The sequence below is a fragment of the Nothobranchius furzeri genome, chromosome 6 (genome assembly GCF_043380555.1).
Source record: "Nothobranchius furzeri strain GRZ-AD chromosome 6, NfurGRZ-RIMD1, whole genome shotgun sequence".
NCBI classification, from domain to species: domain Eukaryota; kingdom Metazoa; phylum Chordata; class Actinopteri; order Cyprinodontiformes; family Nothobranchiidae; genus Nothobranchius; species Nothobranchius furzeri.
In genome coordinates this window covers 57187098-57208690 of record NC_091746.1, presented here as the reverse complement: position 1 = coordinate 57208690, position 21593 = coordinate 57187098, and the positions used below count along the sequence as shown (strand labels likewise).

Genomic DNA, 21593 nt, shown 5'->3' with positions numbered 1-21593 from the left:
TTTCGCCGTGAGCTCCGCAACAAAGAGACACACACACTGTTGGAAAGGTTTTCACATGCAAACTTCAGCACAGGCAGCGGAGTGTTGCAAAGCAATTCCCCGCCAGGACAACAGTGTAGCGCTTTGCTGTGGTATCCGGCCACCATAACCCTCATGTTGATCTATAATCTGGTTGATGATAGTGTATTTACTAATGTATTTATTTATTTCAGAGATTTTATAACACGGACAAATTTGTCCTTCATTCTCCTCCACCTCTTCGTGCGGTCACTGTAAATAACTCAGATTATTTGTTTATTTTGGTATTGTTTAGATACTAATATCTATGAGTAATTCATGTTTTAGGGTTCACATGACTCTTATTTTGAGGTTCAGAATGCTGACTTCCGGTTTCGGATCTTCGTCAAATTATCTACATAAATACTAAAGAAATGGCTCACACTATATTAACTGCCATCGTTAATGCTCGTTATCTTGTTCTCAAACCCAAGCGCCCAACTTGTAAGCTTTATTTGGCAGAAATATGGCACTTTTAACCTATTAACGGAAGCAGGTTAGGCAGTTAGCTAATCAGTTATGTGTTCGCTGGTAACTACGCTGGTGCTCTTTTAACACGGAGATGGGAAAGATTTTGTTTTGCTTACCAGAAGGAAGTTAAGGAGAAAATTAGAGTTTTCCATCCATCTTCAATTTAGCATCTAGCTGGAAGGCGAACAGGTATGTTTATGAATGGTTTCTTGTTGTTTAAATTTATAAATATATTACTTATTTGTTAACAAATTTCTGAGTGAACTAGCAGGCTAATGATAGCACATGCTTTGTCTTTTTTTGGTTCAATTAGCAAAGGTGGAACATGTTATATGACGGGAATGTTGATTTTCTTGTTTGTTTATGTTATAATTACAGCTCTTACGATGTGTCTATGGTAATTTCTGAATAAATGGGTTGGAATACCCCACCATGGTCCATCCGTTATGATCATTGAGTGCATCGTCTGAATAAAGTCCGGCTGGAATGCTACAGTCACCACCTCTAAACCCACGTTTCCCGTCATTTTCGTCCACGTTTGCTCTGTATTTTATACTCCTTCAGTCATGGGTGAATAAACGTTCATATTTTTGGGACTTTTACCGCAATGCGTTATTCAATCAGTTCTCCGTCACTCTCTGTGAACCTGTCGGAGAGCCCTTGCGCCAATGCCTAATGGCTCCGCACCGACGCAGGAGAATAAATCAGGCTTAAGTTTACGACGTGTTCAACCATGTTTTCTCAGACAAAACCGTTTCTCTGTGATAATTACACCCTTACTAATTTACATAGGAAAACAGAGATGGCAAAGACTTTTTGGTATGCAACAGTAGACACCCTAAGCTGCCTTCATTCAACAATAAGAAAAAGGTAAATGTGGTTTTAAATTCTAAAACCTCTTTAAAGAAATAGAGCCTGAGATCAGGTCGCCATCATTGATGTGGCCGCCATGTTGGTAACCTCCAAGTCCTTACTTGATACTACTGACAACAGAGTGCTCAGTCTTGGTCTTGCGGCTTTAATCTATTATTCATTAGATCTGTTATTCAGCAACCATAGTAAATGGTTTTGTTGTGAGGTGCAACATGTGATCGCCAGGGAAAAAAATATAGAAAACAGGCCAACCTTTCTCTGTTTTCCCACTTAAAGGCATAACCACGGAGACCATGTAGCTAGCATAGCAAAGTCTGGTCGGCCTGCTTGGATCGCAGCTGTAAGGCGACCAAACATCACTTTCCAGAGTATCTCAGTCTTTGTGTGAGTGTGTACTCTGCATTTTCATTCTGGTAAGTTACAGATGGTCTATTTTTTTATACATAATTTCTTTCCTTCCTTCAACCATGACACACACACACACACACACACACACACACACACACACACACACACACACACACACACACACACACACACACACACACACACACACACACACACACACACACACACACTGTGGGCTAATGTGGGCACATGGAAACCACTTCTTCTGCTACACTTCTATTGGATGGCAATTTTGATTGTTTTACTGCGGCGGAAACAAGCTGTCGTCGGTGCTCCAGTCTTGGGTTTTTCATATGGATCCAAATCATTTATGATTTGTCCACATACCCGTCCCCGGCTTCCCTATGTAAAGTATCCCGGTATATTCCAAATCCCTTTAGAGATTTTAAAATGTTATTTATGACTTTCTTTCTCCCAAATCCGCTTCTTCTCTGTGATGTACCGTTTGACTTCATGGTTTGTTTACACTTGTGAATCTATCAACATGTCTGCCACGTCCCAGACAACAAACAATCACGTGTGATCCAAAATCCTTTTATGTGATTTAACAAAAGATCACATTGCAGCTTAAAACTATTTTCCACACTTTTGCTAATTGTGAGTCAGATGCAGGGTAAAACACAAACATGCATTAGGAGATACGCGTCTAGCTCTTTCCTGTTTACGTGAGGAGGTACAGGAACAAGCTTTGTTAGATTTGAGAGTAGATTCTCCCTTATGGGAGGAACCTGAGACATTTCTCACCCCTGCAGTTAACACTCGTTCCTCAGATGCCAAACTGTCAGCAATCTGTGGATTTTCACATGCTGGATGATCTTTAAACTTACGAGAACATAAAATCAATAGTGAAAAGGTGCTGACTGCTACAAACATACAGAATCCATTAGTGTCTTATTTTGAAATAATCCTGTACAAGTAAAAAACAAACAAAAACAAAAAAACAATAGTTTTTGTGTGATCCATTCAAAGAATGACAGCTATGCACAAAAACATTAGAAAATATTTAACAACTTGAGTAGAAAAAGGTTTCCTTGCACTCACACGTTTGACTTGGGTGGCAGAAACAGTTGTAAACGATGGTTCTGGTACCAAAGAGCTGAGGAATACAAGAGGGAGACTTTTATTAAATAGAAACAGCTTTTATGTTAAATAACATTTGGGGTGTCTACAGACAGCAAAACATAAAATATATTCTATTGCTTCATAGTTAGACATTTTCTAATACAGAAAAAATGTTCCTGTTTTCATAAACTGATCAAACTAATAATGCTGCTCATATTGTGCTTGTGGGAGATTTTCCTCATGAGACATAAACCACACCGGATGCAGATTTGACTGAAGGCTCAACTTAAAATCTGTTTTCTTTTTAACATTAAATGTTAACTACTACGGCAACTAAAGAAAAGGACTATTTCAATTTTTTGAGTTCTAAAATCTGGGAAATGAGGAAACAAGTTAAAAATAAAACTATAATATTTGACTATATTGTTGTGGGGGGAAAAAAAGATTTCTTAGTGAGAAAAGTTTCTACCTGTTGATGGAGGAAGCAGGGGCAGCTGGTCCTTTGTCCTTGAGCTCCTGGACATTGACCACCTGGGGAACCATCTTCAAGGTGGATTCAGTCAAAGAAGTACTAACAGCAGCTGGCACACAAACAAAACCACGTCAGACACTGAGAGTGCTTTTTGTGTTTATTACATTTGAAAACATGTGACTAACTGATCTAGATGTTTCCATGGTGATGATTACAGCCTGGGTGAAACAGCTCAGTAAAAGTCTCTGTAGATGACTCCAGATTAAAAGACATCTAGTAACTTGTATTTGTCTCCAGGTCTGTGCTGCCCCCTGGTGACTTACAAGAGGAATAGCAATATGATGGAGAACAAAATAATTGTTTGCTCCAAAGAAATCTTTTGTTTATAACAAAAGCGAGCTGGCATTTTTCATTTAATCATAAGTCAAATTTAAAAAGGTAAATATTTATTTCTAGTGATTTGCTGTTTTCCCTTTCAGATGTTTTACTGTTTAATGTTACCAAGTCCACACTCATAAGTAAATAGATCCTGCAGTTGGTTTAACTCAGGCTTCTTCTACATGTCCATTAAACTCAAATTATTTAAACTTTTTTATTTCTTGTTCTTGGGCTGCTGTGAGCTAGACTGGCCTGCCAGACTCATCTTCTGTTTATTTCTGCAAAGAGAATGAGTCTGGAAACTCACAGGCAGAGAGGCACATGAGGGGCGGGACTAGCCAGCTCAAAAATAGCCAATCAGAAAAAAGGCAGAAATACCGACTGTATCACGTTACGCTGTAGTTTCTTAGCTGTAGTCAAAAATGACGTCTGGAGACAGCGCACACATCTGTCTTCAGAAGAAAGGCTTTTAGAGCTTCTACTTGGTGTGGTTTTAAAGATGTGTCCAAGTCATTTAGAACAGAAGAAAGAGCTGCAGCAAACTCCGCTTCAGGTGCCATCTTTGTTGTTTATTAGAAACTCAGCGTTCCTGCGTGTGTGTGAGACGTACGATACACAGCACTGATTGGCTCGGTTAGGATTATCAGGGTTTTATGAATAAGGAGAGTTCTCAGACCCAATGTTTCCCATAAAGAAGCATGAGGCTGTCTGTTCAGGCTAGCTGAGAACCAAAATCTCAGTGAACGAGGTGACAGATATCACGTTACCCTCGCCACATCTAAGTAGATATGATCTGGATACAGAAAATCTACAGGAGGACACAGAAAGAAGTAAACATCATATTTGGATTTCTGTTAGTTGGGATTTTGATTCACAACAATCTAAATGATCTCTGAGAAACTCCAGAAAAATAGGCTTAAAGAGTAAGTAATGCCTAAATTAACTTTTTTTTTTGCTGATAACCAGTATAGATGAGTGTCTAATGGTGCTGTACACGTGTGTAATCATTAGTGTGGCAGTTTCGTGCAACTTACTTTAAATTTAATATTTCGGCCCAAAACCATAATTATATCTCCATCTTCAGGTAAAAACTCTGCTCCACATTTATGTAGAATCAGCTGTGGCTGATAATTAAGCTGAAAAACATGATGTCAGCAAATTACTTTGTGGCTGCATCACACAGGTCTCCAGGTGAGGCAGCCGCACCTCCACCTGGCTCAGCCACTCACCACCGATTTGACACATTAGCGCCCTGAGCCGCTCGCCTCCTTGAAAAAAAAAGATTGTGAAACTCCAACAGCACACGCGGGGGGGAGTGGGGGGGTCTCTACCACTGCTTCAGTGCTGCTCTCTCGGTCTGCCAGGCGACGCCTCTTTCAGAAGCGTTTTCCTAACAGGAAGTGTGGATGAAATACGTCTCCACCAGTGCCTTGACCCTCACTTTAATGGTGCCATTTGTAAGCCTGACATCCTGTGGTCAAATGTGGTTACTACAGTCCATTTTTAAAGAGCAAGTCAACCCCCTACCAGAGTCTTACTCTACTCCCACTTTCAGTTTGAAAAATGCAACAAATGCTGTTGCCTGGCAGACCGAGAGGGCAGAGCCCCAACAAATAGAACAACACTGTGACATCATAATGTACCAGCTAATGTCATAGAGTACTTATTAGCCAAAAGTAATGGCAAATTTAAATTCAAATGCAGTGCAGAGTTTTTACCTGAAGAGGACGCAACAATGACAGTTTTAAGCAGAATATTTAAATTTTAACTAAGATGCACTAAAGGGCCAAATTATTGTCTATAGTAGATAAGTATATGGGCTGTTTCTCAATCTACATTCTTGTCCGCACTTGTGTACTCATGCCCTTCATATCCAACGCTGGCCCAAGTACTGCTCCAATCCTAAGTACATATCATAGCAAGTTCGCTCTAAGTATCCAGATGTGTTCTAACTCTGCCCATTGTATTCCAAGGATGTTATTGATACATCCTTCTATGGACTTGGGACAGCAATGTATCCCATAATGCATAGTCATCGGAGAAAACTCATAACCAGTGTTTAATATCAGAAACACAAATTAAGAAATATAAAGTTGTTTGTAGGGTTGTCACAGTAACCGGTGTAGCGGTAAACCCCGGTAAAAAAGTTGACAATAATAATAACCGTCTTGTTTAAAAAAAAAAACTATATTATCTCTGTGGATTACCGTGGCTGCGGTGTAGGCGCGGTGACCCTTACCAGCCACCGTATCATCTGCTGAAGCTGCCGGCAGCACATGCGCACTTTGTTGTTTACAACCAAAACTTTCTTGGAAGCTAAAGCTGAAATAATGGCCAAAGGAGGAGACGGCAGCGCTCAGGACATTTATTATCCCTCAAAGAAGACAAAGTGGGAAGTACGGGCATCTTTTGGATATTTGAAGAATGCCGAGGGACAGCTGATAGAAGACGGCTATCCTGTTTGCAGCACGTGCAGAAAAAGTGTCTGTAAAAGGCAGCAACGCTTCAAATCTCATGACACATCTGCGTGACCATCACCCACAACTCTGCAGTCAACGCAAGGCAAGCTAACGTTAGCGTTTTAGCTAAAATGCGTGATCCGAGGATTTGGGTTGAGAGAGAATGCAACGAGTCGCTATATAAAGCAGCCGCAGCGCCGCTACCTGCATATAAACCGTGTCGCGGACACCCCCATGTTGAAATGACGCTATGCATTACGGGGCTCCCAGGGGCAGATAAGAGTTGGTCTCTCTCCGAGAATAATTATGAATTTAACAATGATTACTGCCTGATGACATTTTCCCACATCTGCAAAGCTCACTGGAAGGACACAAACCGAGGACAATATTTTCCTGATATAGGGTTTATTACTCAAGTAAGGGTAAAAAAGTATCTGATTAGAAGGCTACTTGAGTTCTGAGTATCAACTGATCTAATATTTTTAAATGATGACATCAAACAGACAAAAAATAAGAAGTTATGGGCAAATATTGCTATTTTAAAGACTAAAGGAGAAAAATGTAAACAAATAAACAACATAATTACAAAATAACACATTTTAGGCAAAATTTAGACACAAACTGAGGACAATATTTTCCTGATATACAGGGTTTATTTAGTTGTCTGAAAATGTAACACGTTTAAAAAAATACCGCGATAATACCGAAAACCGTGATAATTTTGGCTACAATAACTGTGAGGTTACATTTTCACAACGTGACAACCCTAGTTGTTACTGTAATAATTGCATATAATCTGTACAATTTGCTGTTTGTATTTGCTAATTTTTTTCCAGACACTTCACAATCCCTCAAAATTCTAATTGGCTAAAAATAAAAGCAGCAGTGCCTTATATAGCTTTGTTTTGATGAAAAATAAACAGACTTTCTGGTGCACTAGTCAAGACCATACTAATCAAGTGCACAAGAACGTACTAGCGTCCTTGGGTATTGAGAAACAGCCATTGTCATATCTGGTGTTAGCGCTCTTGGGGGTGTTTTACGGTCGGTCCACGCGCAGCAGAAACTGTATGGGACATAACCTGAAAGAAGACGTATTTTTTCACAACATCACGTCTTTTATCCAGGTCATTTAAAGCCTTAGTAAAATCTCTGTCATTCATCATCGCACTGCGTTTTGTTGTGGAGCAACACACTTCCTGTCCCCCATTTGAGTTTCATGCGACTGCAGTGACATGAGTGAAACCCAGCAAATAGAGTAAAATAAAAAGATGCCATGGCTTCTTGGAGGTACAAAAAATAACTTCTGGGTTGCTCCTGTTTACTGGCATCAGTTCTTTAAATAACTTTGGAGCTTTTTGGCTGCTGGTGTTGAATTACAAATGCCGGCGCTGCAGCAATAAATCGACGGAGACGGTTCAACTTCACAAACTCACAGAGTGTAAACAGTAACTTCGTCCCTCTTTATTTTTGTAATTTTTTTCAGGAGACAAACTGACTACCTCCCAGCCCGCTGAGAATGAAATTTGTTTCAGTATAACCTTCCTTCCAACAAGATTACTAGGCTGATTTGTGATTATTTCACAGTAGAATTCTTGCAGATTGCACCTTTAATTTTAAGAAGATTGTTTTTGTTACATGTCAGTGCTGGCTGGACATGTATTTTCTTTTCCTGGCTGTGTTTGTGTTTGTCATCCCCAGGTGCAGAGCCTGGTTAGAGGACTTCTGGTGCTGCTGGAGCTCGATTGGCTAATGAAGTGCCCAGCCCTTTGCCAACAGACCAATCTGGATCCCTGAAGGTCTCTGCTGGACCAATCAGAAGCCAATGAGTCTCTGCTGGACCAATCAGAAGCCAAGGAGTCTCTGCTGGACCAATCAGAAGCCAAGGAGTCTCTGCTGGACCAATCAGAAGCCAAGGAGTCTCTGCTGGACCAATCAGAAGCCAAGGGCTGTGTCTCAATTCAGGGTCTGCATCCTTCGAAGGACCCAGCCCACCCGGCCGACGTGGGCTGCGTCCTCCGTCGGCCGGGTAGACCGGATGTTAACGGCTGTGAATTTGGACAGGCCTAGCCTTCATGAACTCCCTCGGCGAACGTTCCGTCGCCTAGCAACCATGGAACCGCTGGGCAGAAGGGAGAAGGAACTTTAAACGATGGAGCTCGACGTTTTATTTAGCTTTTTAACCCCCAGAAACCCAAATTTAGAAAACAACTGCAAAATATTTTTTTAACCTTTCACATGTTCTAGGAGGCCAGATAAACGGGCCTATTTACACATTTTAACAGCCAATAGTGTTGCAGAACTGAACAATAGGACTTATTAGCAATGTAAATGTGGTTTTAAAAAGAAAAAAAAATGGGGAAGGTTTATTCTTGTAGACTTAAATCTGATGTTGTAATATTACAACCGTGGGTCTCTGGGGGTTAATCATTTCCTTGACTGTTGGAGAGCTAATTCAGAGAAAATACTTTAGACTAGCTGAGCCTGAGCAAAGATGTGATAATAGTTTTTAATACTTTCTAAGGGTCTTAATTTGACCAAAACCGATTTATCACCTTTTAAGACTTTTCAAGACCCAGCGGATACCTTCTAGTAAACAATTCTCATTTGTAAACAAAAATAAAATTCAAGAGTTTAATGCAGAACTGATTTTATTTAGATATTTCTTTTACATGTACATGTTTAATCTTCCTTAACCATTTTTTTCTAGCAAAGTAAAAAGCTGTCAAAGTTCTTCCTTCTCTCCTGGGCTCCTGCTGCTCTGCCTCCCTCTGCAGCCTCATGTCCTCCCAGATCAGCTCCAGAAGCTCATCGCTGGCACCTTCCCCTGGATGCCCATTTTCTCCAGAATAGTCTTAACAAACATGTAAGAAAAGAAACAGGAAGAGAAAAGAGGACAACGGGTTATTCCTTTCATGTTTTCGCAGAAAAAAAATAAACTCAAACGAGTTTTTAAAATATGAGATGTTATTGTACCTCCATGCCACAGCCGCCGAATACTTTGCTCCGGTGATCATGTGGTCCATCTCCGTCCTAAGCTTAATAAATTCCCTGGTTTTCTCTTTTGTTCCTAAAATACAAACTTCTATTAAAATCAGGGGGAAACGTAGCGGGAGAAGTACGACACCGAGCGCGGCTGAACATACGAGCCGAGACCGCAATACAAGCACTTTTACTGTAACATTTCTAACTAAAATAACGTTCATGTATCACAAAAAGTCCTTAAACTGACAGTTTTCAAGTTTATACTTACATGTATATGCGCAATCCTCTCCGACAGCTCCCGCTTCACTGTCCGCCATTGTTTTTAAGTTTTTCTGCCGGCCGGCCCGCAAGGCATCTTGGGAAATGCTACCTATTGAAGGATACACCCGACCCATCCTTCATTCAGGCGAAAAGAAGGCCGCATTCGTCGACCGCATTTGAAGGAGTCTTCGAATTGGGACAGGCCGAGTCGCGGCGCTGTGACGTAACCGGCCGACGAATCCGGCCGAGGTAGGATGCAGACCCTGAATTGAGACACAGCCAAGGAGTCTCTGCTAGACCAACAGAAGCCAAGGAGTCTCTGCTGGACCAATCAGAAGCCAATGAGTCTCTGCTGGACCAATCAGAAGCCAAGGAGTCTCTGCTGGACCAATCAGAAGCCAAGGAGTCTCTGCTGGACCGATCAGAAGCCAAGGAGTCACTATGGCCTGGTTTTGTTTAGCTGGTTTCTTTGATTTGGCACCACCTAGCTGTCCCTCTCACCCCCCCCCCCCCCCCCACACACACACACACACACACTCAGTGATGTTTTTGTAATAAAATCTGATTTATACTTTGAAAGGTTGATTGTGTCTTGTCATTTCATTGTGGTTTTCGTGTTGCATCTCCCATCATTTTCTTCCACCTGAGGGGTTGTAACAGCTTTAAAATCAGAAGATGTTACAAAGCACCTCCTTCTTTCCTACTCACTCTGACATTTAGTTTTTAATCACAATTGTCTATCTTTCTCATTTTAAATATATTTTTAACCATTTTCTAAATTCTTATATTACATTTTTTATTTTTGTGAAGCGCTTCGTGATTTTTATCTTGAGGCACTATAGAAATGATATTATCTTCTTCTAAAATCAGAAGATGTTACAAAGCACCTCAGAGCAGATTTAAAATGGAACAAATTTATCTGAATAATGGAAAAGATTTAAGTGTTGAGACAAAATTCTGAAGGAAAAGTATTGTAGTGTTTCTGTAAATATTTTTCTCCCAAATAAAAAAATAAGGCATTGATTAAAGATGATAAAATACCTTGACAGCCTTGTTCCTACCTGCTTTCTGATTGGCCATTTGTCTACGCATCGCGGCAGTGGCAGCAGCCTGCGGTGCAGACATGGTGATGGGTACGGTCCTCTCTGCTGGTGGAGCCCCGTGTTTTACCGTTTTTGTGGCAAGAGCCGTGCTCTCAGCCCCGCTCAAGTTGATCTTATTGGAGGGAACTGAAACACAAAGAATTTATGAAACCATAATTTATTGCAGGATTCTAACTTAGTGATGATCTGCTTATGAATGCTCACTAGGGCTGACTATAGGGCTGACTCCAAATCCTATGCTTGGTAATGACTGAATCTTTGGTAGAGGTGTGGACTGGATGGCTCCAAAGCCGGGCTGGATAGAGGGGGTCCTCACGACTGTCTGGTGGCGAGGGATGGATAACGCTGGAGCCATGGCAGTCATGAGTGGGGGCTGCAGTGGTTGTAGCTCCTCCTCCAGGGACTGGGCCAGGGAGGACGTGGAGCTGGCGTCATCCAGGTCTTCGTAGTATTTAGGTGAAAGGAAGGCTGAACGCGACAGGTTTGCTGGAAGGGAGTAAACACAGAAGATTTAGGAAATCACATCTATACTGTGGCGCTTTTGATTCCTGTGAACCTGGTCCAGCTGAGGCCCATTAAAATGGATCCAGGAGTCAAACGAGTCATACCTGGTGCAGTTGAGCGCACAGGAGGCATCTGTCCCTTCGAGAGGAAGTTACGCAGTTGCGACTGTTTAGCTGGTGATATCTTGACTCCTGGAAACATTTCTGGATTTAATCTCTTTAAATACCTTTTATAAAATTGTGTCTTTAAAAACGCAACAATAAATACCAGGAGATCTGGCTTTCGTCTTAGGAGGAGTGTCGTCCAGCCTGGCTTTGAGCAATGCATCCTTTAAATTCTCAAGCTCTGTTTGCAAACTAAAACAAAACAAGACATGAAATATTTTAAAGGTGGTCATCTATTTGATAGAGGGAAGTTAAGAACAAACACTGAAATAAATGTGAACTTTAATGTGGCATGTTCCACTCTAACCATCTGTTAGTGGGTCCTACCCAGCTGAAGAAGTAACAGCGGCGTTTTGGTTTCTAGAAGGAGCTGCTTTGCTGTAGAGGCGCAGCGACGTGAGTTCCTGAACCAGCTGATCCAGTCTGTTCTTCTGCTGGTTGATGATGTACAGGTTGTTGGACAGAGTGGTGAACAGCCCCTCACGGCCAGGCACAACCATGTGTCTGTGAGAAGTATATGTGTGTTATTTATTGATAACTTCTAGAGATGCTGTCAGAATAATCAGAGACGCTTGAAACTCACTTCTGTTTTTTCTTCTCCAGATGCTTCTCCCATTCCACGTCCAGGACGTCGTTAACGTCCTCCACAGCAAAAGTCACATATTGGTAGCGCATGCGGATCTCCTGAGTTTGAAAGTGAACACGTTTTTTTAAACAATGAAAAAAAGATTCTAAGAGTAGTAGTGAATTAACTTGAGATCATCTGTTTTTCCCGTGTGTCACCTTAAGCTGCTCCTCGCTACGTGGATCCAGAGGTTTTTTGTACAGCAGCTGTCTGTAATTTCTGTCTTTGCTCAGTTCACTCTGGGTCTTGGCGTCTTCGGCTCCGGCAAAGCCCTCCAGTAAAGTGGTCTTCAGCGTGCCAATGTCCCCATGAAGAGACTTGAAATCAGAAGAAGCGATTTAAAATGAAAGCAACTGAAAATATGGACATAAAAAGTCCCCTTTGGTTGCTTTTAGCTTCTGGCGTTTTTGCTATAATAATGCAGAAATCCAGAGTTTTCTCAGACGGCACCATCTAGAGTGGAAAAATGTACTGCACCTCCAGTCCCTCTTCCTACTCCAGATTACAAATGAAAGGGATGTATATGGGATACGTGTGCTTTACTGTCATTCAAATGCTGATAATTAGCAATAACACAACTTCTGAGAAGTTTCTGGTCATTACTGTTGACCTAACCTCTGTGGTCTCCTTGATCTCCAGAGTGAAGATATGAAGGTCCTCTGACTCTTTTCTTAGCTCCTTCATCTCATCGTTTGACCCAACCTTAAAGTCAGCTTTTGCACTTCGAGCCTTGAGGTCATCCAACTCCTTCTGGAAGTGAGCGATCTGACAGCAAAGACAGGAGGAGTTAGAAAACAAACCTGTCTAGCACACGCCATCTAAATTCATCTGAACAGTTAAGTTTTATAATAAAGCTGATTTCTTCTGATAGACATTTACCAAGAACTTTTTGGAGTTCATGTCTTTAGAAATTTCCTAGGAACTATTAAGTCTTTTCACTGTTAAAGATGATTAGGTGTGTAATATGTACATTAGCTCATCAAAAAGAATAGATTAAATTTCAAAATCTCATTCACTTGTTTTTCTTTCTTTCAATAAAGGTGCAGTGGTCTCTAGTATGAAGGTACGAATCCCTTGAGAGTAGTTTTCTGTGTAAAAAAAAAAAAGCTCTGGCGCTCCAGCTTCAGGAAGTAGAAGTTTGTTGGAGGAGTGGGGGTTGAAAAATGATTAATATGCAAACATCTCACCTCTGCTTGACTAAGTAATGACACTTTCGCTATCTCTTCCCATCATGTTGTGGAGTTGCTAATGCTAACGGTTAGCTTCCTAACACAATAAGCTGCTTAAGGATGCGTATCTTGTGAGCAGTTGATCTCTTTTTTGCTTAAATTAGACTAACTTTGAAGAACTTTGATGGATTTAGATCACATATATTACTAATGGTGACAAATATATCAGTCATGAGCTGTTTATGGGATTTACCTCCTCCAAAATACCCGTCATGATGGGATCTGAGTCTTTCTTCTGCTGCAGCTGCTTCTCCAGAGACTTCATACCAAGAGGTGCCTGCATTAAGAAATTATACCAGCAGTTGAGGTTAAAGGAAGAAAAAAAGGAAACAAATCCACTTTTTCTCCTTTAGCTTAACTAGTGGCAACAGTTAATCCCAATGCTTCTCTGTGCTTCTGAGCATCAGGCTGACTTGAGAAAACAGGCTTTAGACCATGAGAGGACCGATAAATCACTGATATAAACATATTTACAGTGTGTATGTGTGTGCGCGCGCGTACATATGGTATTCTCAGTACTTGGTGAGTTTATTGATTTGTTTGATTGACTTTGGTTAAATGTTGATTTGAATTTTAAAAAATGAAGATTCAAGAGTTGGTTCAATTCAGATTTCAAAAACTTAAATCTTGTGCGTCCACTGTTGTTATTAGTGACATTTTAGCATTAAAATAAGATGGAATAAGTTTATATATCAGCCATCAAAATCAACCCAAAACATCAGCAGCCTTATCGACCATCAGCTGTGACTTAAACTCACCAGCAGAAGATAACCCTCAGTTGATGTCCACTTTAGAAAACAATGAACTGCTCAAAATGTCCAAAATCAAAATTCCCAAATAGACAAAGAAATATTTTACCCTTCAACTACACAGTCTACAAAAATAAAGTCGTGACTCACAGAACAAAGATTTGATTAGAACACCGAGGACAGACAGACTGGGGTGATGGGAAAGCAGAACTGTTACCTGTGGAGTCTGGACACGGCCCTGCAGAGTAGGAGCAGGTTTCTGCACAACAGTGGGGGGTGTACTGGTTTGAACTTGGCGCACTGGAGCTGAGAAACAACATGACAGTCTACGTGAACTGATATTAAGGTTACTGCTGTAATGGAAAATAGTAACGTGGGCTAAATAAATAGCTTTAAAAGCTATTTATTTCTATTCTCATTACTTGTGACCGATAGCTGTAATACTCTATTAATTATGGAATATCACCTTGCTTGGTCTTAGGATGATTAATTAGAAGGTTCTAGTATTTTTTTAATTATTAAGGGATCGTTCACACTTCGTTTATGATTCAAGAACCAATCAGTGTTTGCAAACAAATAAGCATTTATTTTACAAACAATTAAGACTTGACAAATGGTTTAAACTATTGTCCTGTGAGTGGATGGAACTAAAAGATGGGTGTCTGAAAACTATGTGTGAATATGAGATGATGAATCAGAATCTCTGTATCTTCAGAGAGGTGCGTTCTGGATAAAAGGATTTGGTCTGCAGATAAGCTATAGGTTGTTATTTATCAAACTGCATACAGACGTTATCTGTGTGTCTACATTACCGTAGAGGCACCCTCTTGGTGGATCCGAAAGTCAGAGTGGTTGGATGACCACTGGCACCGGAGGGCTGTAGAGTACCGAGGTGCCCTACTTTCAGTCCTAGAGATGTGTCTCGGGTCACGACAGATGGATGGAAACCACGCGTCTTAAAATAACTCTGAAGGAGTTTTGCAAAATCAGCTTTGTTCTGCAGGAAAACTATCTTGTTGTTCTCAGCTTTGCAGGTGCAAAAAGCTTTAAGGTTTTGACAGCGTGTCAAAATCTTTCTGAGATAGAGATCTGCTAAGAGATGGCCAGTCTCCAGCTTTCTCACCCCACTGATGAGAAAGCAGAGCGGCTGTTTCATGGACTAATGGTATCTCTCTGAGAAGGTTACCAAGCTTTCAGAACACACACACTTGATGCAGAGACTCCGAGTCTGTGGCACAAGGTTAATCATGTGTCATGCATTTTTATCTTAGCTTTACTTCTTGTCTGGTGTAATGACGACCTCATCCTGTAAACATTACTAAAACATTGAGCACATTAATGAGACATTTCATTGCTTATAATTCTACATAACAAAAGTTCATTCAGTGACTATTTTGAATTATAAGGATTACTTTTAATTATGAAATCTTCTTTTCTTCTGGGAATAAAAAGTTCATTTAACTGGAGTTATGTGTGAAGAACCTTGGGGAAAGAATGCTACTGTTCATCTTTATTATCTGATGAAGGCTGTGATTAAAGAGACTGTGTGCATACACAAGACTCCTTTCAAGGGAAAATACAGTAGAACGCCACATAGCCAGGGTTAGATGACCTAATCTCAATGTTAGGCCACCTCATGACGTTACACTGCATTAAATAAAACAATATATCGGCATCAATATCGCTATCGGCAGATGTTAGTCATTTTTTAACACATCGGTATCGGTCCAATGAATAAAACTGGGCCGATATTAACAACCGATATTTTTGCCATCTAGTTTACATTTGTTTATCTGTTTCAGAGGGTGAGGGGGGTGATGTGTAATTGTTTAGTCATGTGACAGTGATTGTGATCATCTCAGGAGCGTAAACGTGCGTGGTGTGTGTACTTAATAACGTAAATTCAACCTTGATCATTTTTATTCTATACAAAATCTGCTGATTTTAGAAGCATTAATGTCAGAATATTGGCATCGGCAAATATTGGCTATCGGCCATAGCAGCGACATTGATATCGGATATCGGGCCAAAAATTTCATACCGGTGCATCACTAATTAAAAGAGAATAAAGATAAAGACAGACTTCCTTACCCATTGTTGGCGGCTTGGTGGCTGAGAGCGGAGGGACAGCCACAATACTGGAACTGGAGCCGACAGATTTAGGAATCGTGGAATTAAAAAGAAAAGTTGGAGCTGGAGTCTCCACCGCTGAAAACCTTAGGAAAGAGAAAACTCCTCCGTAATGTGTGTATAAACCTTTCAAAACCCAGAGCACTTTAAACTGTTCCGTACCTCTCGTTTAGATTTAATTTGATAGCTGGAGGTGACGCAGCAGACAGGTTTTGAGGTGTTGAAGCTGAAGCTGCTGGGAGTTTGATGGGAGGGGTGCTGAAAGAAAACGTTGAAGGTGCAGGGGGAGTGTTGGAAGCCACAGAAAAGCTAGAGGAACCCAAACCAAGAGGGGCAGATCCCCCCAGGGGAAAAGTCGATGTGATTGAGGCAGTGGAGAAAGTTGTTGGAACTGAGAAAGCAAACGCCGATGAGGACGAGGACACTGGCGCAGTGGGGACAACGCTGAATAGGGGCGTGGAAGAAGGAGCAGCAGCAGCAGGGGCTGGAGCGCTGGAAGCAGCTGCTGAAGTAAGACCGATGTTTGGGAACAGCGCTGGAACCGACAGGACCACAGCAGCAGGTTTGGCTGGCTGGGACGTCAAAGAACCTAAAAGTAACAGAAAACAAAGCTCTTATTACACGTGTGTGTGTGTGTGTGTATGCGTTGTGTGTGTATTTGCTAACGCATGTCGACAGCTAAAGCATTTATTCCACTTCGTTTTTTATCTAATATTCATAATATTGCAAACAAATACAATTCCATACAGAAACACACCAGGAAACCTAATTATAATATAAAATGATAGCCTTTAAAACAACATCTCATCATTGTGTTTTCAGATGAAACCTGAATGGGAGGAACACACCCTCCAACATGATCTGTTTAGGATTTCTCACCTGGCTTTGGCTGCCTCTCCCCCTCCAAGGCGAGAGGAACCGGGGGTGCCACCAGCTGTTTAACCCCAGGATTCTCGTTAAGAAGAGAAAATGGGCAAAGCAATCCCTCGGTGGAGAGCATCAGCATGGTGGGTGCTGGAGGCAACGTCTTCTCGTCAGCTTTGTGAAAGTGGAGAGTAAAGATGAAAGTTAGGACTGCAATCAGTTTCAACAGAATGTACTGCATTTCAAAGATGTTTATAGGTTTGATATGATTTTAATAAAATAATCAAAAACAAACACACATAAATTGCCAATGACTGTCGGAGTTTTACAGAAGAGTTGTAGCCTATTTTGGATCACATGCAATCACACAAGACTCCAAGATCTGATCTGACCACAACTTACACCAGGTGAGTGAGCGGCGCGGTCTCCACGATTCAATGTCAATGAAAAATACTTGTGTTTTGATTATGTCTGTTACCTAATCTAACATTTATTAGCTTGTAAATTTTGTGATTAAAATGACTACAAATCAAACGTCACACATGTGACCCCAGTGTAGCTACTACTTAACACATGGCCAGATTTATAGTGGTCATAGTGGATTTCATCAGGTTTAATTCTGCTTCTGTCGTCCTGGAAGAAGGATGTGAAGCTCGCTAAACTCTCAGCCATTTTTCATCTTCTTACTCGTGTCTGGTTCTATGGAGTATTTCTACAGTGAGGCGAGCAGCAGGAGTTTTCTACGGCTTTTCACATAAAACCTAAATGACTTTGCTGCTTGTCTAAAATAAGCGTTTCCTTGGCATCAAAATGTGTTCTTGAAATTCACCGACACCATATCAGGGTATATACAGCAATCCTTAAGTAAAATTTACTACTTTTTAATACTTTTTTTTACTACCTTCAGAATTTTTTTAAAACCATCACAACACTAAATTGCAAGTGTTAATTAATCAGCAACCTATTTACACATGTTTTAACATATATAACATACAAAAAGAATAGACTTAGAGACTCACTGATGTTGACAATGTATTGCACATATTTATTTTACTTAGAAAATAAGCCAGGCACTTATGTTCAGCGGTTCAGACAGTTGACCACGAGGCCTGAAATGATGCACAACGACCACTGAATATGACGTCATCATTATGTGACCGGATATGCTAAAGTAGGGCTGCTCGATTATGGCAAAAACATTAGTCACGATAATTGTGACTGAAATTGAGATCTCGATTATTTAAGACGATTTTTCAATTTATGTAGATTTTTTTTTTTAATTCAGACATAAAATTGCTCAGGGCACAATCAGGGCAAAAATAAACAAAAAACAAGATGATCACTAAAATAACTCCTGATTCCCAGTATAAAAAGACCAATATACTTATAGCTCATAGTTTATGACCCAAGGGCTATAGACCTTGGTTTAACTCATTTAAGTCTAACCAGTACAGACCCAAATACCAATATCTTGCAAATACTGACAGCAAGAATTATACAGTGGCATTTATAACAAATACATGCAAATTGATGTGCACTAAATTTTGCATAACATTTATTTAGTCGTGTCAAGGTGCTGTAGGAGCGTGCACTAGCACCGTGTCCTCTGAGAGATTAGTTATTATTTATCAGCGTGAGAAACTTATTTCTACCTTATTTATAAACTATTTATTTACAGGTTCATCAGTTAATGTAATAATTGTCCCAACCACAGCTGCACCCCCACCCCCCAACCCGATCTCACAGCAATCAGGGGCAAGCTGCACGTGTGTTTAGCACGCCGCATGCGCACATTTAGCCGTTTTTATCGGCTCAGGAGTCCGCAGGTGCGGTGTGTGTGTCACTCACTCTGGTTACTCCAACATGGAGCCGGCTCTGAGAGCTGTTTCTTTAGCGACTGACACATCACTACATCATTCCCTTTCCTATAATGTCCTGAAGAACGTCGGGAGCGCAGGCGGAGTGTTTAGCTAACCTGCAGGAAATGTTGACGCCAGTTATCCAGAAAGTAGCTAAGGGTTACCAGAGATGTTTCTGAGGTGTTCGCTAGGTACTTTTAAGTTAAAAAGTCAAGAAGGGGGTCTGAAAAGCTGTTGGAAATAGCGTCAAAGTCGCCAGGTTGGCAACACTGTGGAGGAGCGCTTCATTTGCAACTCAGGGCAGCGCAAGTGGGAGGAGCAAATAATCAGCTTGTTTTATTTTTATAATCGTTCAAAACATTTCATTCGGAATATATTTCTATGTCGATGTTCAGAATACGACATCTGATAGTCTGAAAAAAATAATACCTAATTTGGAAAAAATAATACCTCTGAGACCAAATTTAACACTTTTAATGGCCTTAAATTTGACTATTTTTATTTATCACTTTTTAATACTTTTTAAAACCCCGCGGACACCCTGCATATGATAAACCCATGGTGCATATCGAACGGGATCAGACAAAAACTTTCATCATTCCAGAGTCTCTTTTTTTAAGCAGTAGGGGGCCTTTTGTCCAGAAGTATTTGGGTGTGACTTGCGCCAGGGACACACCAGCCACCGAAGCGCTGCGAAAATGGGACCGCCTTCATTCGGCGCCCTTGTTATCCTATTCTATAAACCACATGGGCCGCCGAAGTGCCGTGCGCCGGCGCTCCAGCCTGCGCCGTGCAGCGATCGTTTCGGCGTCTGCTCTATATTTTTCGCGAGCCGCGGGTGAACCGCGTCAATTCTAGCAGGAAGTCAAACCTAGACATAAGAGGCAGGCCGGTAAATTTAACAAAATAAAACATTTCAAAATACAATTCCGCGATTGTCAAATGTGTTCGTAAACAGACACTGCGTAAAAACCACACACACACACACACACAACTTGTGTGTGTGTGAAAGGGGGTGTGGTTTTGGGTGTCTTTCAACCGGAGCAAACAGGACAGAGAGGCAGAAAGTCGTAGGCCAGCTATTAACATCTGGTTCACTCACACACGCACGCACGCACGCACACACGCGCACACACACACACGCGCACACACACACACACACACACACACACACACACACACACACACACACACACACACACACACACACACAGGTACAAACACACACACAAACAGCAAGGGGCAGGGGGGTGTAGAGGAAAAGAGCAGAGTAAAGGCAGAGAGGAAATGGAGGACACCAAGTGGTTAAAAGAAAAACTACGAGGCGCACCTCGACCGGAGCAGAGAAACAAGCGTCTGGTCTGAACTGAGGAGCAGCGAGCAGCGGCCGAATGTCATGAGCGCTTCGCCTCCCGGCGCTTCGGCGGCCGGTGTGTCCCTGGCCTTAGGCTCCCATGTGTTTGTATAAAGTTTTATTTATTTATTAACTTTTTTCAAGTTTTAAATTTTTATTTGAATTTACAATTAATTTTTTTAACTTTACAATGTGTTTTTAGCATGGAGCTGAGCCCATTTTGATGCCATAAGGCATGGACCCAAATATCAACAAACTAAGAGTGGATGATGTGTTTAAATAACGCATAATGTTAACAAAAAATGAATAAAGTTATCTTAAAGCATAGAACACTGATGTCTCTGTGATTTTACGAGTTCAGCTATGTGGGCAGTGGCATAACAGTTACGTGTCAGACACGCTACCATCTGGGTGACTGATGCTGCAAAGGCTGTGGCGAACGGCGTTGCTGCCGAAACGCGCCGTTCACACACTCGGTGTAAATTGAGTGTCACTATTGTAACGTTATGAAGTTCAGAATTTTCAGCTCCACACAGCTGCCCCTGTACACAGTAACACCCGTGTAGAAAACGCCAAGGTCGGGTGTTCCTCAGACTGTTTACATTCCAGGAGAAGAGCCAGAAGGAGAAGAAGAACGCTTTTCAATAATCAAAGTACTTAATTTGTGATTAAAGCTAATCGAAACAGATGTTGATCAATAATAATCAAGTGAATGAGCTGTGGAATAAAGATGTCATGATTTATGTGTTTAATGAAAACAGGACTACTGCACAGACAGACTGACCCTCATCTCCATAGAAACGCATGACACATTGCTCCAACCAATCAGAGCTTTCGGCTGCCGCAAGAGAATCTGCCTTGTTTTATATCTCTGAATTGTTGATAAGTTTTAATGAAGCGGATTGGACACTTTAAGTCAACAAGCCAGATTCTCTTGCGGCAGCCGAAAGCTCTGATTGGTTGGAGCAATGTGTCATGCGTTTCTATGGAGATGAGGGTCAGTCTGTCTGTGCAGTAGTCCTGTTTTCATTAAACACATAAATCATGACATCTTTATTCCACAGCTCATTCACTTGATTATTATTGATCAACATCTGTTTCGATTAGCTTTAATCACAAATTAAGTACTTTGATTATTGAAAAGCGTTCTTCTTCTCCTTCTGGCTCTTCTCCTGGAATGTAAACAGTCTGAGGAACACCCGACCTTGGCGTTTTCTACACGGGTGTTACTGTGTACAGGGGCAGCTGTGTGGAGCTGAAAATTCTGAACTTCATAACGTTACACTATTGTTAAAAATTCTCAGCCATTACCACTTCTGTTCGATTTCTTTTCAGTTGTCCAAGTTGGTTTTGTGTTTGCTAATGCTAGTTAGCAGCGGTGGCAGTGACTCCAGACAATAATCAGTTGTAGATGAAAAGTCAGTAATTTCTGACATTTTCATTAAAAATCCATCAACTAGTTATAACACACACATATTGACACAGATACAGGCAAAAACATGATATCCTGCCACAGACAGGCAAACGTCCAGGCTTTTGGTGGTGGATTATTAAACCTGCACCATCCATCTTTATCTCCATTTCTG

The 21593-nt window shown here is 41.1% G+C and overlaps 1 protein-coding gene and 1 long non-coding RNA gene across 3 annotated transcripts in view; both read right to left on the bottom strand.

Annotated features, from left to right (window-relative positions):
• nup214 (nucleoporin 214) overlaps positions 1–21593 on the bottom strand; it is a 53646-nt gene that overhangs the window by 15109 nt on the left and 16944 nt on the right. For both annotated transcript variants that reach the window (XM_015942816.3, XM_015942817.3), the window contains exons 11-25: positions 16810–16968; positions 16093–16519; positions 15892–16016; positions 14018–14106; positions 13245–13328; positions 12438–12587; positions 11981–12139; positions 11781–11881; positions 11525–11701; positions 11301–11389; positions 11138–11224; positions 10734–11015; positions 10488–10655; positions 3341–3452; positions 2851–2905 (exon numbers count right to left, since the gene is read on the bottom strand). In XM_015942816.3, the coding sequence (XP_015798302.3) occupies positions 2851–2905; positions 3341–3452; positions 10488–10655; positions 10734–11015; positions 11138–11224; positions 11301–11389; positions 11525–11701; positions 11781–11881; positions 11981–12139; positions 12438–12587; positions 13245–13328; positions 14018–14106; positions 15892–16016; positions 16093–16519; positions 16810–16968 (2264 nt within the window). The remainder of the gene's footprint in view (positions 1–2850; positions 2906–3340; positions 3453–10487; positions 10656–10733; positions 11016–11137; positions 11225–11300; positions 11390–11524; positions 11702–11780; positions 11882–11980; positions 12140–12437; positions 12588–13244; positions 13329–14017; positions 14107–15891; positions 16017–16092; positions 16520–16809; positions 16969–21593) is intronic.
• LOC139070333 (uncharacterized) lies at positions 8909–9569 on the bottom strand. The gene is made up of 3 exons (XR_011520877.1): positions 9434–9569; positions 9157–9250; positions 8909–9034 (listed from the first exon to the last, which is right to left on the bottom strand). It is a non-coding gene; the product is annotated as an uncharacterized lncRNA (long non-coding RNA).